Consider the following 16090-nt stretch of genomic DNA (forward strand, 5'->3'; position numbering starts at 1 on the left):
AGTCAATCGACTACAGAAAATTCTGTAAAACAAGGTTTTTTAATTTTTAGCTGTAGCCACAACCTGGCAGCATGGGGTAGGGTGGGTATCCAGGCTGGGGCCAGGCTCCCAGAGGCACAGGCCATCTCCCCAGCCCTCAGCAAGCAGAGTGCAGAGGCTGCTCAGGCTAACCAAGGGCATCGGTGCAGCAGTGAAAGCAGCAGCACTAAACTGGTGCCCCTCGGGTGGGGACCTGGAGGAAGGTGGGCTATCCCTGCAGAATGTCAAGGACTGGAGCCCAAGGCTGGGCCTTGGCACCCTGGTGGGGCCCTGGGTTATCGCACTTGAGATGCTGGGGAGGGGTTTGGAATGGAGGGAGGGGTGAGATGGGTGGAGGCAAGGATTGGTCTCAGTGTGGGTGGTCCAAAATATGGAATGGACCTTCTGGAAGGAAGCTGGTCCTCACTCAGGTCTGGGCTCTAGCAGTGTGGCACTTCCGACAAAGCACATGGCCATCCAGAGGGAAGCAGCCGTTTTCATCTGCCTCAATGGACAGTGGCTTCCCACAGTCCTAGGAAGAAGGAAGGGTAGTAAGGACACTGGCTGAGGAGGTCCCTGCTTCACCCTACTACATATTTAAATTAGAAAGACCAAATGTTTCATAAGGCTCAGAGCTAATGTCTTGCTCATGCATGTCTTCTCATCCTCTCTATCTCCCCACTCCACAGTGCCCACCAGGCCTCTCCTGCAGAAGAGGAAGTGGGTACCATTGCCTTCCAAGAGTAGGTTTGGAGTCTTCAGTCTCAACTCTATTCTGACCTCTTCTCCTATAACTTCATTCAGTTCCCCCATTCCTTGCCACAATAAAACAACACTCTTCCCTCCCATTGGGAAGTCCCTTTCTTGGTTTATCCAAGATTCAAAGTGACCTTCCTAAGGAGACAGGAGGGATGGCTGACCTCACACTTGTAACACTTCATGTGGAAGTTCTTGTCCAGAGCGACCACTCGCACAGTCTCATCACGGCCAGGCTCAGGCATGATAGGCTCCGAGCAGACAGAGCACCTCGGGGCGTACTGCCTGGTGGGACAGAAAGGAGGAGCAGAAAGCATAGCCATGGGGTCAGAGAAGTCAGGGACACTTCAGGCTTTCACCTCCCCAGAAGAGCACAGGTTGTAAGGCCAAAGGGCACCTGGAGGAAGCTGACAAAAGAGGCTAAAGACCAAGTGCCACAGGTGGCCTTAGCAAAGGGAATTTCCTGCCTCTCCATTCATCCTACCAATGCCCCATCTCCCACAGAACCTCACCTGCAGCTTAGCAGGAAGCACAGGGAAGATGCCCCTCCTGCACCCACCTTGGCCTACCCCCAGTATGTGGGTGCCTCTGCCCTGACCCCAGACAGTATAAAGAGATGTGGGGTCTTGGTCACCCAGGTAGAATCCAGAAAATGAGTCCACCAGACAAATCATTAGAGGTGGGGGCAGACTACAGTTTTCCCGAGTTGCCCTTTATCTACATGATGGTATTTTGTCAGCCAGTCTGAGAAAGTGGCAGTCTTATAATCACTGTTTCTAGGGAGAAATCAGTGCTCCAAACAGCTGAGCTCAAAGGAACTTACAAAACCCAGTCTGCATGTGAGTGCAGTCACTCCAACCACATTGCTCCACACTGGATACAGCCAAAGAGGCCAATGAGCAGAGGCTAGCAGGGAGCAGGACTCCTACCAGGCCTAGGGCCACCATATAGCCAAATCCAGACAATTTGTCCCCTGCTGTCTACAGCAGGATGTGGGGTCAGAAAGCAAGACCTAGGTCGGATGCTATCCTGGGACCAGGTGACAGGCAGTCTGGCTATCAAACAAAGCATGGATGGAACCCAGAGAAGAGCTCAGAAAAGACATATGTGGGTCCTTACTTGTGGTAGTCAGGGACACAGTGGGGCCGGTTGGCCTGGTCCACGATGAAGGAGGTACCCTCCAAAGGGCAGGCACAGACCACGCAGGTGAAACACTGTGGGTGGTATGCTTTGCCAGTAGCTCTCAGCATGCGGTCAGTGATGGGCTGCCCACAGGTGTTACACTTCTCCAGGGTGTCCTAGGAAGCAGTGAGAGCCAGGTCAGCAGGGAACTAGCACCAAGGGCCAGCTCCCAGGGCTCATCTACCCCCAATCCAGCCAGAAGCCTGTACTGTGACTCACGGTATAGCAGCCCTCACAGTATGGCGCCCCCTCCAGGCTGTAGAACTGCTGTCCCTGGAGCTGCTGTTCACACTGGTGGCAAGTAAAGCAGGTGATGTGGAATAGCTGCCCTAATGCACGGACTGCAGGTTGTGCCCGGGCCAGTGGCTGATGGCACCGGCCACAGGACTCTGGAAAGCCACAGAAGAGCACCATCAGGAAGGACACAAGCTCACAAGGAATCCACCACCTCTGACCTGGCCAGCACAGAAACGGAGGGGGAGGTATCCCCACAGAGTGGGCTATGAGCTTACCATTCACTGTCACGCTCTGCCTCTGAGGATGCTCCATGTCCTGCATCAGCTGCTGGGTCAGCTGCTCCAGCTCTTCCACCTCCTTCAGAGTCAGGGGTCCTGGGGCCCCAGGAGAGCGCACCTGAAACCCCAACACCTTCTCCATATTCTTGACGGTTGCTCCCGCCAAGAACCTGCCAGGCCGGATGACCCCTTTCTTCTACTGACACCTGGCTCCTTGTTGCTCAGCTTTGACCCCCTTAAAGCTCCTCCTTCTCCCTTCCAGCCCCGAACCCCAGGACCACACACATAATAGATGGGCAGAGGAAGACCTCAGCCTGGATCTCCTACAGTGACACATCTCCTCCACCCGTTTTGCCCAAATCCCTGCTCCCCAGACAGTCACAGACAGGCCAGAACAACCGAGCAACGGAGGCCACGCACACAGCAGCTCAGGTCACTGAAGCACTGACTTCACAGAGCATGCTTGGACAGGGTCCCCCATAGAAGAGGGGCACGCAATGGGTGCACACACACGTGCACACACCTACCCGTCCTGCCTGCTGCTGAGCACCTGTCAGCATGAGGATGCAACATAGGCGGGAAGCACAGGTTAAACCCCAGATGTCTGCAGGAGTCCAGCCCCTAGCTCCCCCACACAGACACTCTAGGGTCTCTCCTAGGAGAGGGATTTCTGGTCTACCCAATAAACCCCCTTCCTTCTCAGCAGGCCTCAGAGAAGGCTCAAAGGCCAATGCCCAGGCTAGTTGACCCTTCCCATGTAGGAGATCCTGAGTACTGGAGACTAGGTGTGAAGGTGATTAGGGACAGGGGGCTGAATAGCCCTGAGAACCCAGGGAGGCCTTCTGCACCAGCGTGTTCATGAGAACACACCCATAAGCACACTGTATAAGTCTTCTCTGGGTCCTGGGTAAGTCTACCCAGGACCATGACCCCCACTACTGATGCCTTTACTTCTCCAATACCTGGAACCCCAAAGCCTCCCTGTTACCTCCTCCAACACCACTCTCTCCTCACCCTGTCCTGCTCCCAGAGCTGTACTCAGAGCGGCACCAGCTCTGCTCTGCCCTCCACAAGGAAGTGCAGAATCATGGAGGTCAAATTCCCCCAGATCTTAGCAGTTTGCCCATTAAGATTCCTGCCATCTCATGCTCTGAATGCAAAATTCACCTTTTTCCTCTCCAGGCTTCCCTTCCTGGCCTTCTGGAGACAGGGAAGGTATTCATCCTGCTCTTGCTCTCCAGTGTAAATGCCTGCTCCATTCTTTGCAAGGATGCACTATTTATCCACACCCCTCCCTGTGGGCACCCATATCCTGCAGGACACTACTGGCCACTGCCTTCCTCTCTGCAACAATGTCACTGCTCCTCAACACCCAAGATCCCAAACTTCTCTCCATCACACCTTCTACCTCAGGACAACTGCAACCTAAGGTTTGTGAGCTCTTTGCTTCCAAAGTCCCTCCCAACCAATGGTAAAAACCTCTCTTTTTACCATTCCCTACTAAGTGACCCTAGCAGAAAACCTGGAGTGCCAGACTCCCCACCTGTCCCATGTGCTTTGCCCAGCCAGCAGCCTCCAGGCTGGCCTCTCAACCAGCTCTATCTACAAGGTTACCATTGTCACTCCTGCACACTCAGCCACACAGGGCTATCTAGCCCCATCTCCAACCCCAGGTCACACCACGGACTGCTTCCTGTTTCTGCCTCCAAGCTGCAGAAAGTAGGTGGAGAGAAACTGAACACTGCAGAGTGACTTCCCAAAACACTGCAGTGCCCTCCACACCCTCCAGCCCCAGCTTCTCTGTCTGGTATTTGGCTCCAGCTGATTCCCAGTTGCCTTCCCCACAGCAGCTGTTCCAAACCTTTTCCATCTCCCCCAGCCCCCAACAGCTTTGCCCCTCACTGCTCACTGATGACCTCACCCACTACATGCCTGGCAGCCAGCCAGTGTAAGCTCCCTTGTCCTTCCTCTCCACAGCAAACATCATACATGCCACCCTGTCCTTACTCCATGGGAATCAGTTCCTGCTCTCAGGCACTGAGTCCTTCCCCACTGGCTTCTCCCTCCTGGAATACCTGGGCCTTCCTCCTGTAACTCGAAACATATACACACAGGTGCACTCAGTCTTTCCCTTGTCCTTTTCACTGTTAACCTTCGGGACCAAGCTACCCTACAAACTCCACATTCCCTCCTCAACTCCTTATATGTTACCCCTACCACAGAGCACAAATGGGCCACCCTCACTGACCTCTGCATAACCCTGTGAACTTGGGAGACCATCTGACCTGCACTAGTCTGTCCCTGAGACCTCCCATAGGAGTACTCGGTGAATTTTCTCTACTATTGGTTAAGTCAACCCAGGACCGTGACCTAATGGTCTTGACTACTAGGTCATCTACAATGTCCTAATAGATAAATCTGAGTCCTGCTCGCCAAGCCCCTGCTGAACAGCCCCCCAGTCCCTTCATTCACTCCTCTGGATTTTGTCCTGGGACCCTTTCCTTCTCTAGCACTGCTCCCTCCCTCTTTGCTATTCTTCTTCTCCCACCTTGCCAACGTGGCATGATCCAAGGTTCCTCCCAAGGCCCTCAGCTCCCTCTACAAAGTCTCTGCAAGCCTGTCAGCTCCTATTACCTCAGTGTCCCCTTGTACATGGTTTGGGGCCTATTCATGAATCTATGTCACATTTCCAGCTAAGAGCAAGTGCTCCTGGAACCCATTGCTCAACATGCTGACAACTGGACCCTCCTCTTCCTGTCCAATCCATTTCCCCTTCTGGACTTCTCTATTTTGTCAGCAATACTGTCACTTCCCAACACACCCAGGGTCTGGCATTTTTTCCTCCTCTCCCTCTTCTCTTCTTACAACTGCTTATCAGTTGCCTCCTCCTGTAGGCCTTTCCTTTGTAACAATATTCGTCCCTGGGTCTTATTTTTCTTTGTAACTTATGTTACTGTGACCCAGGAGTGAACTCACACACATCACTGACTTCCCTACCTCTCATACACATCTCTGCTGAAAAAACTCAGCAGAAAACATCCAAAAGCACAGTTTTTACCAGCCCTCCAGACCCAACCATACACTATTCAAGTCATTAATGATTCTCCAATATGCACAAACTCCCAGGTTGCAATTTCATTTCCTACTTCCTCTAGCCCCCACCTACCTCTGAGTATAGCTCTTTTTCCCCACAGGAACCTTCTGCTTTCTGTTCTCTAAACACCCCCTGAGTTTTGCCCATGCTTTTTTCATTCAAATATTGTTCCCTCTGGTCTGAATTCTCAACTCCTCCCATCCTTTCAGGCATACCAACCTCCTCATGACTTGCCAGTCCCCAAGCTGGCTCCCTGTTCTGAGTTCCTTTAACTCACAGGATTCTGAGTTATAGGAACTTAAGGGCACTTGGCATTTCTTCCTATACTGTGTCAGATTATATACAAACATTCATCAGGTAAACTCCATGGATGGTTGGACCAGGTGACCATCAGGTTACTTCAACTCAAAAGAGCTCCTGAACTAAAGGGCAAGAACCATTTCCTTTGTTTCTATTTTGAGCATTTGTGTGCCAAAGAGAGCCCAGCACTTTCTAAGCATTGGTTAACTTACTTTTCATAATGATCATAGGGAATAGATAGTATATTTAGAACCTGGAGAAAGTGAGGGGGAAAGTTCACCTAACTTGGGATCTGGCGACATATGAGAAGCTAAGCCAGGAATTCTATCCTAGGTTCATCAATTAAGAAGACTGAACCTGTTTTAAGGATCTCTTCCCTTGTGTGTCCCTGCCACTGAGCACAGTGCCTGGCACTTAGCTTATGCTAGCCCAGCCAATGTTTACTGCTACAGGCTCTTATCTCCAGATGGGCCCTTAGGCACTGAAAGTGCTCAGAGCTGGGAGATTAACTCAAGGCCCAAGAACTGGAAAAACCAAGGCTGGACTGGTGATCTCATTCTCCCCTTTAACATTCTGGGGCAGAAATGCAAGGGAAGGTGGCCCAAATCCTAATTCTGAGCCCTTGCTGCTCCGCACTGAGTCAGCCCCACCCAGTGCCAGACCAGCCAAGCCCCTTGCCCAAAAGAGCTTTTTCTCCCTATATTCTACCAGTGGAACCTCAAAGGTGAATACTCCCATACCACCACCCCCAGTGTACTGACTCCCTCTCCAACACCTGTCCATTCTTCTCTGGCTCCTTTCATAGCCCCACCCCAGCCCCAGGCCTTCAGCCTTAACCAGTCCCTCACCTGGCTTTGGTTTTGAACCGGAGGGGGTGCTGGGTGCTGCTTCTCCTGTACTCGGGGTTTCTCCCTCTGCTGAGCATAGATGAAGCTGGGAGGCTGAGGGGAGCCTGTGCTGGTGGAAGATGGAGCTTCAGGAGGCCCCAATTTTTGATTAGGCTGTGATCCAGGTCCACCTGGGGCTCCAGGGCTGAATTTCGAAGCCACAGGAGTAAACTTGGGAGCCACTGGAGAAAACTTAGGGGCTGGAGATGGAGCTGGGGAACCTCGGGGCTGTGTGTTAGCTGGAGACACAGGCTGGGGTTGGGCCTGGGGCTTGGCCTGGGGCTGGGGCTGGACATGGAGCTTGACCTGAGGCTTGGCCTGGGGCTGGGGCTGGGGCTGGGGCTGGACATGGAAGAGTATCTGGCTCTGAGGCTGAGCCTGAGACGGAGGCTGAGCCTGAGATGGAGGCTGAGCACTAGAAGGGGCCTTCCAAGGAGGCAGAGGTGCTGTGCCCCCAGACGCAGGTTTAGGACTCGACTTGGGGACAAATGGAGTAGCAACTGGTGGGGGTACATATCCAGATGACACCTGCAAGGGAAGGCAGGGAGGAGAGGAGTGCATTTAGAGGGAGCTGCCACTCTCCATAGTTCTATCCCTCCCCCTCTTTTTATTTCCCCCAGCCCAGCTCTTCCTTCTGTCCCGTCCCTTACCCTGGCTTTGAAGGGATCATTCTTTGTCATGTCATCCAGGAGCGAAGACAGAGAGTCAATCTCCAGGTCAATACTGCTCACCTTCTCCCTGGGCTAGAGGGTCAGGGGTCAGAGAACCATCCCAGTCCTCCCTTCCTACCCCTGCCCAACAAGGCAGAGTGGAAGGAGAGGTAAGAGGAAAGACCTCTCCTTTTTCTTAGGGGTTGTCTGGGCGCAGCCGCCCTCCCAGGCCCCGTACCTGCGGAGGGAGCGGGGCGGGGGCCTCAGGCCCTCCCTCCTCCTCCAGTGGAGGCGGCGGGGAAGGAAAGATGTCCTCCAGAGGTGCAGGGGGAAACGGTTCCTCCTCGATTGGGGGAGGTGGAGGTGGGAAGGGACCTCCCAGAGCAGCCTCCGTGTCCTCACCATCCCCAAGGAGAGGGGGCGGAGGTAAGGGAAAGTCTGGGTAGGAAGAAGGGAGAGGATCATCAGTAGATCCCTCTTTCCCCCAGTTCCCCTGCGTCTACAGCGCTAACCCTAATTCGACAACTCTTTCGGGGTCCCAGAGCGACTCGGCAGAGGAGTGGGGCAGCTCCCGTTACACGTCGGAGAACGGATCCAGAAGGGAAGATTCCTGGCCCATATTCGCGCCTCCCACCCCCAGGCGGGAGACTTGGAACGGTCCCAGGAGCCCTGGCTCCCAGCCATGAGCTCCACGATGAGGTAAGAACATCTGCTCGGGACAGGGTAGCTGCGCCCAGCCCCCTCCGCAACAACCTTTCCAGGCACCCCCAAATTCCCGAAACCGCCGCCCCCACCCTGGCGCCGGCCGGCGTCCAGCCCCCAAGCACAGCTTATACCTTCCGGGGGCGGCGGGGGGATCTCGCCCACCCGACCCATCTGTGCGCGCTGGGCCCCTGCCGCAGCGGGAGGATCGCTGTCCCCAGGCCGAAAAGGATTCACTTTGGGTTTTGGGGCCACCACCGGGCCGAACTTCTTCTGCGGGGCGTAAAAAGCCGGAGCCGAGACGGAGATCACCGGAGGCGGGCGGGGGGCCGCCATGGCCGGGCCGGGCCGGGCTGCTGGGGGTGGGGGTGTGGGTCGCCAGGTTAGCAGAGCCGCGCCGCCGGGCTGAGGACAGCCTGGTGGTCCCAGCGCCCTTCGGCGACCCCACCCTCCCCTCCCCGCGCTCCCTTCTCGGGGCCGGGGGCCCGCTCCCCGCGCCTTACCGCTGGCGGGAGCGTGAGCGCAGCGTCTCGGGCGACCGCCTCGGCGCCGGGTCCGCGGACTCTGCGTCCCGGTCCCGAGCAGCTTCCAGCCAGGCAGGGAGGGACGCAAGGAAGAGGGGGGGCGGGAGGGGGCGGGGAGAGAAAGGCGCCCAGACCATACAAGGAGCGGCCCGGAGAGGGGGCGGGGAGAGCCGGGGAGGGCGGGCAAGGAGGAAACTCCCCCAGGAAGGGGCCCTGATCCTGCCCCGGGCCGGAGGCTCAGCAGAGGTCCTCCCGCGGCCGCCCCACTCACCGCCGCCCCCGCCGGGCACAGACCACCCTTCCCCTAGCACAGGCCTCTGATGTCATTTCCTGACCTGCCCCGCCCCCCGCCCGACCCGCGAGTGCCCGAGATCTGACTCACCGTCCCCACTCCGGACTGAGCCGGCGGGCGGGTGTCCCAGAGGTACCGAGGCAGCCCAGCCCCCCTCTCCGGGCCTGCCGTTACCTGTCCCCCCGTTATTCCCTGCTGCTCCTCTCCCAAGCCGGCAGCTCCGCGCCCCAAACACCCTCAGGTCAGCCGGGGCTTGCAGGGCTGGGTTGGAACCGGGCTGTCGGCTGGGCGGGGATGGCGAGCGGGCGTTCTCCCACTCTGAGCCCCTCGCCAGGCCCTTCTGCGGCCGGCGAGAGGGTGAGCAGGAATCTCACACGCGTTCTTGGGGGAATCTAACTTCCACCTCTGGGCAGCCTCTTAAGTCTTCTAGGGATTCTCATTGCCCGCGCCCCCGCCTGCAGATCAGTTGCCCGAGGGTGTCCCGCGCGCAGAGCCCAAGAATGAAGGTGCGGGGGCGGGGCCGAGGCCTGGCTGCCGGTGGGCTTTGGACCTGGGGGGACCCACGTACACACAGGCGACCAGTCCCCACAGTTCTTCAGCGCCCACCGCGATCCACCCCCTCCAGGAGCTTTTGGGGTACAGCGGGGCTTTTGAGGATTTGGTGGAGCCCCCCACTGGCCCGACTGGATTCTTCATCCTGCGACTCCGTGCCAAGAGACCAGACATGGGTTTTTGTTTTGATGTGGGTTTTTTTGTTGGTTTTTTTTTTTTTCGGTACAGGGACTTGAACTGAGGGCCTACACCTTGAGCCATTCCACCAGCCCGTTTCTGTGATGGGCTTTTTCGAGATAGGGTCTCGTGAACTATTTATCCCGGCTGGCTTGGAGCCGCGATCCTCCTAATCTCTGCCTCCTGAGTAGCTAGGATTACAGATACGGGCCAACGCGCCCGGCAGGTTTTTGTTTTTAATTGTACACGAAAACTTACACAATCGCCATCTGAATTTTTCCACACTCACTACGTGCAAATTATGGAGTCATGCCTTTTGCCCTCTATAAGTACAATATCACCCTCAGGCTCTTTCTTTTCTCTCATCCTGTCATCCCAGTCAGTTATCTTGTTCATAGTATAGTCAGCTTCCAGTTCCTGGCCCTCCATTTCCGCTGCACCCTGCACAGTAGTTCAGGAACATGTGGGTTATCTTTAGTACCAGGTTAACAACCCCATTAATTTATGATTAGAAAACGGGGGCTGAAGAGGCTCACACAGGGCCAAAGGCAAGTCAGAATTTATTCCCTTGTACCCTATGCCAGCTGAGGCAACACTGGATGCCCAGAGCAGAGTAAGGCCAGAACAAAATCCCAGGGTGATGCCCAGAGCAAAATCTCAGCTTGATGCTCAACCTACAAATCTCTTCAGTCATTCTACTTAACTTTCTCCATCTGTAAGAGTGATGGTTTTCAACTGCCCTATTGCATTAGAAATAAATGAAATATCATATCTGAAAATTCTATATAATACTCAAGTGCTATTCAAATCCCAGTTTTGCCTAGAATGGAAATTCTGACCCAGTTAACCTAAGGCAGTTTTCCCCCACGTTATTTCTGGTTGCCCAGCAAATCTCTCACAGGTCTTGGTATATGCAGTGCCCTCTCCTTCCTTCCACCTTAAGTCCTTAATTATATCTATGACTATATCTTCATTCCTTCTCAGACCCCACTGGTCTTTCTTTTTTCCAGGATCTTACTGTCTTTGTCATAGTCACAATATGTGTGGCAATGTATGAGACAAAGTGTGCAGGTACACACATTCCCTCTGACACGCACAAGCTGGTTCCCGCCTGTCCCTATGGAGATCTGTTAGAAATTTGATACTGGATTTCCTGTGCATGTTAGTGATTGTTTCTTGGGCTTTACAGACAAAAGGTCTCATCGCATCCTTCCAAATATGTCCACATAGGGAAAAAAATTAACACCGTTTCCAGATTAACTTCATAAAACTAAAAGCCACCTACCCTCTAAAAGCTTCTTTAAGGAATGTGCATGTGCAAAATAGAGTATGTGTAATTGTTAGGCAGACGAACCTATTTATAAATCAAGAATAAAAGAGTGCATATGCAGGCTTAGTTTTACTGACATCTAAGAGTATTCAGGATGCAGAATATTAAAGCTAAGATTTTTAACTCGGCCATTCTAAACACAAGTAGATGCACACAGAATTTCACAGGACAGAATCCCTAACCCAGGATGCTCACGTGGAACTTCAGAATCAATGCTATTAAATGCAGACAACGAGGAGGTATTGCCAACTCTTACATATTTTTCTTCTTTTTTTTATTGTTTTATTATTCATATGTGCATACAAGGCTTGGGTCATTTCTCCCCCCTGTCCCCACCCTCTCTCTTACCACCCACTCCGCCCCCTCCCTCTCTCCCCCACCCCCTCAATACCCGGCAGAAACTATTTTGCCCTTATCTCTAATTTTGTTGAACAGAGAGTATAGGCAATAATAGGAAGGAACAAGGGTTTTTGCTGGTTGAGATAAGGATAGCTATACAGGGAGTTGACTCACACTAATTTCCTGTGCGTGTGTGTTACCTGCTAGGTTAATTCTTTTTGATCTAACCTTTTCTCTAGTTCCTGTCCCCTTTTCCTATTGGCCTCAGTTGCTTTTAAGGTATCTGCTTTAGTTTCTCTGCGTTAAGGGCAACAAATGCTAGCTAATTTTTTAGGTGTCTTACCTATCCTCACCCCTCCCTTGTGTGCTCTCGCTTTTATCATGTGCTCAAAGTCCAATCCCCTTGTTGTGTTTGCCCTTGATCTAATGTCCACATATGAGGGAGAACATACGATTTTTGGTCTTTTGGGCTAAGCTAACCACACTCAGAATGATGTTCTCCAATTCCATCCATTTACCAGCGAATGATAACATGTCGTTCTTCTTCATGGCTGCGTAAAATTCCATTGTGTATAGATACCACATTTTCTTGATCCATTCATCAGTGGTGGGGCATCTTGGCTGTTTCTATAACTTGGCCATTGTGAATAGTGCTGCAATAAACATGGGTGTGCAGGTGCCTCTGGAGTAACCTGTGTCACAGTCTTTTGGGTATATCCCCAAGAGTGGTATTGCTGGATCAGATGGTGGATCAATGTTTAGCTTTTCAAACTACATTACAAAGCAATAACGATAAAAACAGCATGGTACTGGCAGAAAAACAGACATGAAGACCAGTGAAACAGAATAGAGGACCCAGATATGAAGCCACACAACTATAAGCAACTTGGCTTTGACAAAGGAGCTAAAAATACACGATGGAGAAATAGCAGCCTCTTCAACGAAAACTGCTGGGAAAACTGGTTAGCAGTCTGCAAAAAACTGAAACTAGATCCATGTATATCACCCTATACCAAGATTAGCTCAAAATGGATCAAAGGTCTCAATATCAGACCCCAAACTCTTCAGTTGATACAGGAAAGAGTAGTTAATACTCTGGAGTTAGTAGGTATAGGTAAGAACTTTCTCAATGAAACCCCAGCAGCACAGCAACTAAGAGATAGCATAGATAAATGGGACCTCATAAAGCTAAAAAGCTTCTGTTTATCAAAAGAAATGGTCTCTAAACTGAAGAGAATACCTACAGAGTAGGAGAAAATATTTGCCAGCTACACATATTTTTCTTAAGCAAGCAATGCTGATTGTTATCTTCAGGTATGCATAAAGTGCAGCAAATGAATGGATGTCCCCACCTAAAGCATACACAACAGCTTGGGATCAGGCCAGGGAGAGAAAGTAAGAAAATGGTCACTGACCTTTACATCCTAAAACATACCTGCAAGGATTTATATCCACCAGAAAGTTTTCTTCAAGGGTACACAGTGTAAAGCCATTCATGGAAGAAAAAAGAAGAAAGAAGACAGTGACAAAAAATGAATTCCAAAACAAAAAGAAGGATGCTCTCAGGAGGTCTTTTCATATGTTGGCTGCAAGCAGATAAAGGCGATTATATGCCAGGCACCTACCTAAACATTCTAACAAACAGACCAACACACCACTTCACAGTAATAACCACAATAACTGTGTGCACTTAGGCCTGGGGATGAAGCTCAGTGGTAGAGCACTTGCCTAGCCAAGCATGAGGCCCTGGATTTGATCTCCAACACCACGAAAGAGAAAAGAAAAAAGAGCACACAGATAATGCATAGTGGGTTGTTACAGGCACAATGCTAAGCTCTTTTAAATATATTGCCTCCACTTATTCTTCATGCAAAAAGAACTGAGAATACCCTTTACCTCATTCATCTGTTAAAGACGCTGAAGCGAACTGTTGAATTTTCACTAAGCTGCACAATTTTTTGCAACACAAATATTTTGTTGTTTAAAAGAGTCCTGCCCATTTCTCCCCACCCCCAACCTCACTTACACCTTACATTTTTGTATACTATGGCTCTCTTCTTCTGATGTTCCAGGCTGACCCTCCACAGCCTTTTCAATTCTGTCTTGTACTGAACCCCCTCACTTAATACCCATAGGCCACAACTTTGTCTCATAATGCCATCAAATTCCATCTATCTGCATGTGTACACACACACACACACACCCCTCCTATATCTGTGAGTGATAGTATGCATGTTTTTGTATAGTAGTACCTTTCCAGAAGGTTTCTCAAAAATTGTTGTATTTCCCTCTGTGAACATGTATTACTCTTATAATCTAAGAAACAAAAAAGGAGAAGAATGAACACCATCAGGACTTTTTGCTTATTGTTTGTACTAAGAGCCATGTACACATGGTCTACAGTTTCCCACTGGCTGCCAAATTTATTGCCCTCCTAATCCCACTGGCATTTGTCAATACAGAAGAATCTCTGGCAGGTGGAACTTTACACACAATGGAAGGGTGGGATGGTGATAAGGATGACAGGAGGGTGAAGCTTCCAGCAAGATCCAGGGATCTTTGCAGCCAAGGCCCAGGTCAAGCAGCCTCCTGCTCTGCCCAGGGGCCACTCCCCTACAGAAAGGGTAGGACTGTCAACCACAAACGCCCCAGGCCTCCTTTCTTCCAGGTCTGCTCAAAAGGCTGTCATCACAGCACCCTCCTGTATCTACTTTCCCTCCCTGTCCCCATCCCCAAGTCAATCTGTATTTACCAAATAGCTTCTCTCTTCTAGGCACTTTGCTTATAAAGATAAATAACCCCATTTCTTGCCTTCAAGAAAAAAAGTGTTGGCTTTTTTTTTCCTGATCACCTATCTCGTAGTGCTTACTTGATGTGAGGACACTAATTGCAATAGCTAGGTGGCCTTCTTATATTATCCTCATTAGTGTACCATCTTATCATAAGCAGCAATGAGGGCCACAGGACCACAGAGACAAATCTACATAGGGCATCTATAGAGCAGAGGTCAGAAGGACAGTGGAGGCAGGAGTCCTTGATCCCCAGGACTGGGCCAGATGGGCACCCAAAGGCACTGCAAGCGTCAGCAAGCCAGAAATATGGGGGCAGAGCAAAGCAGATGGTCAGGTGGTGAGGAGTCAGCAACCGTGGGAGCTGAGAAGGGCAGGCAGAAAGAGGCCCAGGGCACCCACAGCAACACAGGCAGGTTGCTGGCACTGAGGCAGCCACTCATGGGACATCTGCTGCTTTCTCCTCACACTGAGAAAGAAGCCAAAATCAGAGAAAGCCTGGCCTAGAAGCTGGAATGTTTGTCACTGAAAATAGCCAACGAAGTCATTAGAGGGAGGAAACATTTCAAGGAGTGGGGGTTGAATATAGATAGATAACCTATCTCGCTTGAGATGAAAAGTATTTACATCTTTCTTATGGTTTCTCCACTTTCATACCCTTTAATATGGTGGGCTTAACATAAGAAATCCACTGGGCTGATCTGACACAGGAAGTGGGTGCTTGCAAGCTAACCCACAGAGCTTGCTCAAGCTTCCTTGGGCTGCCCTTCCTGCTGCCCAGTTGGTTGCTATTTACCTCACTACCCAGAGGTGGGACCATCATGGCAAATGGATGCCATGTCAGAAAGAAGAAAAGGGTCTAACAAGAACAGCAGCTGCTTGAGCAAACTAGTACAGGCCTCTGTACCTAAGTGTGAGAAGCCACAGTTCAGCCATCCAGTAATTTCCCCAATTGCAGCAAAGTTATTCCAATCTGCTTAGTAGCAACAGAGCAGGCCTAGCACAGTGCCTGGCACAAAGCCAGGTCCTTACACACAATTATTGACTGAAACTGAGTTCCAGATCCATTGAAATTGCATACTGGATCAAGGAAGGCCCTGTATTTGATAAAGAATGAGTTTTTTTTTTTTTAACATCTTGAATCATTCGTTTATTCAAGAAATATTTACTGAGCAATAAATAAGTAAATGCAGGGCATTTCCTTAGGCACTGGATTATAATACTGAGCAAAGACAGACATGATCCCAGCCCTCACTGACATTCCAATGCCCTTAGGGAATCCACTAGAAGAGAAAAATTCTCATCACATAATGACAAAAGTAAAACTGCAGCTGTTACAGGGACCTGAAAGAGGATATAATTGGGAGATGTGACCTGGTCTGGTAGATCAAGGAAGGAATATTCAAACTGACTCCGGAAGATAGGCAGGAATTTACTGGGCAGAGTGGGAGGGGTAAGCATTCTGTGCAGAGGGAAACAACTCTTACAAAGCTCTGAGACAGCAATGGGCACAGCCCACAAAAGGACCCCAGGAAATGCAGCCTGGCGAGACATCTGAGAGTGAGGGGCACGCACAGGTGAGAGAAGGCTGGGTGGAGTGGAGAGACTGCAGAATGTGAGGAAGAGCTTTGGCTTTATCCTGAGAACGATGGGGAAATGCTGCAGAGTTTTATATTAGAAAAGAATGGCATGAAAAGTTTTGGAATATTGGAAATACCACCCTAAGGCAGTGTAGACAATAGCAGGAGGAGCTGTACAGATGTGTACAGTTAAGAGGCTACTATAGCCAGGCGCCAGTGGTTCATACCTATAATCCTAGCTATTCAGGAGGCAGAGATCAGGAGGATCACAGTTTGAAGCCAGCCTGGGAAAATAATTCGCCAGATCCTATCTTAAAAAACCCATCACAAAAATAGGGCTGGTGGAGTGGCTGAAGGTGAAGGACCTGAATTCAAACCCCAGTACTGAAAAAAAAAAAAAGGC

General features: G+C 51.1%; 2 protein-coding genes across 5 annotated transcripts in view; one reads left to right on the forward strand and one right to left on the reverse strand.

Moving 5' to 3' along the window:
• Positions 1–20: 20 nt before the first annotated feature.
• Positions 21–8749, reverse strand: Zyx (zyxin). 3 transcript variants are annotated; one of them, XM_020181115.2, is made up of 10 exons: positions 8608–8749; positions 8239–8460; positions 7641–7840; positions 7403–7495; positions 6714–7280; positions 2469–2589; positions 2176–2345; positions 1894–2072; positions 939–1059; positions 21–550 (listed from the first exon to the last, which is right to left on the reverse strand). In XM_020181115.2, the coding sequence occupies exons 2-10, from the start codon at positions 8438–8440 to the stop codon at positions 446–448; spliced, it is 1758 nt and encodes a 585-aa protein (XP_020036704.1). In that variant the 5' UTR covers positions 8441–8460; positions 8608–8749; the 3' UTR covers positions 21–445. The 3 variants fall into 3 exon arrangements, with proteins under 3 accessions (XP_020036704.1, XP_020036702.1, XP_020036703.1); XM_020181113.2 differs by having other exon boundaries at positions 2469–2604; XM_020181114.2 differs by having other exon boundaries at positions 2469–2604; positions 8239–8457; positions 8608–8735.
• The window catches only part of Fam131b (family with sequence similarity 131 member B), a 27818-nt gene continuing 19609 nt past the window's right edge, over positions 7882–16090 (forward strand). The window contains exon 1 of one of the 2 annotated variants that reach the window (XM_020181124.2): positions 7882–8101. The gene's annotated coding sequence lies outside the window, so the exon portion shown is untranslated. Of the gene's footprint in view, positions 8102–8969; positions 9162–16090 lie in introns of those variants that run through there. The other variant, XM_074061460.1, reaches the window with a different exon arrangement.

The sequence above is a fragment of the Castor canadensis genome, chromosome 2 (assembly GCF_047511655.1).
Source record: "Castor canadensis chromosome 2, mCasCan1.hap1v2, whole genome shotgun sequence".
Classification (NCBI taxonomy): Eukaryota; Metazoa; Chordata; class Mammalia; order Rodentia; family Castoridae; genus Castor; species Castor canadensis.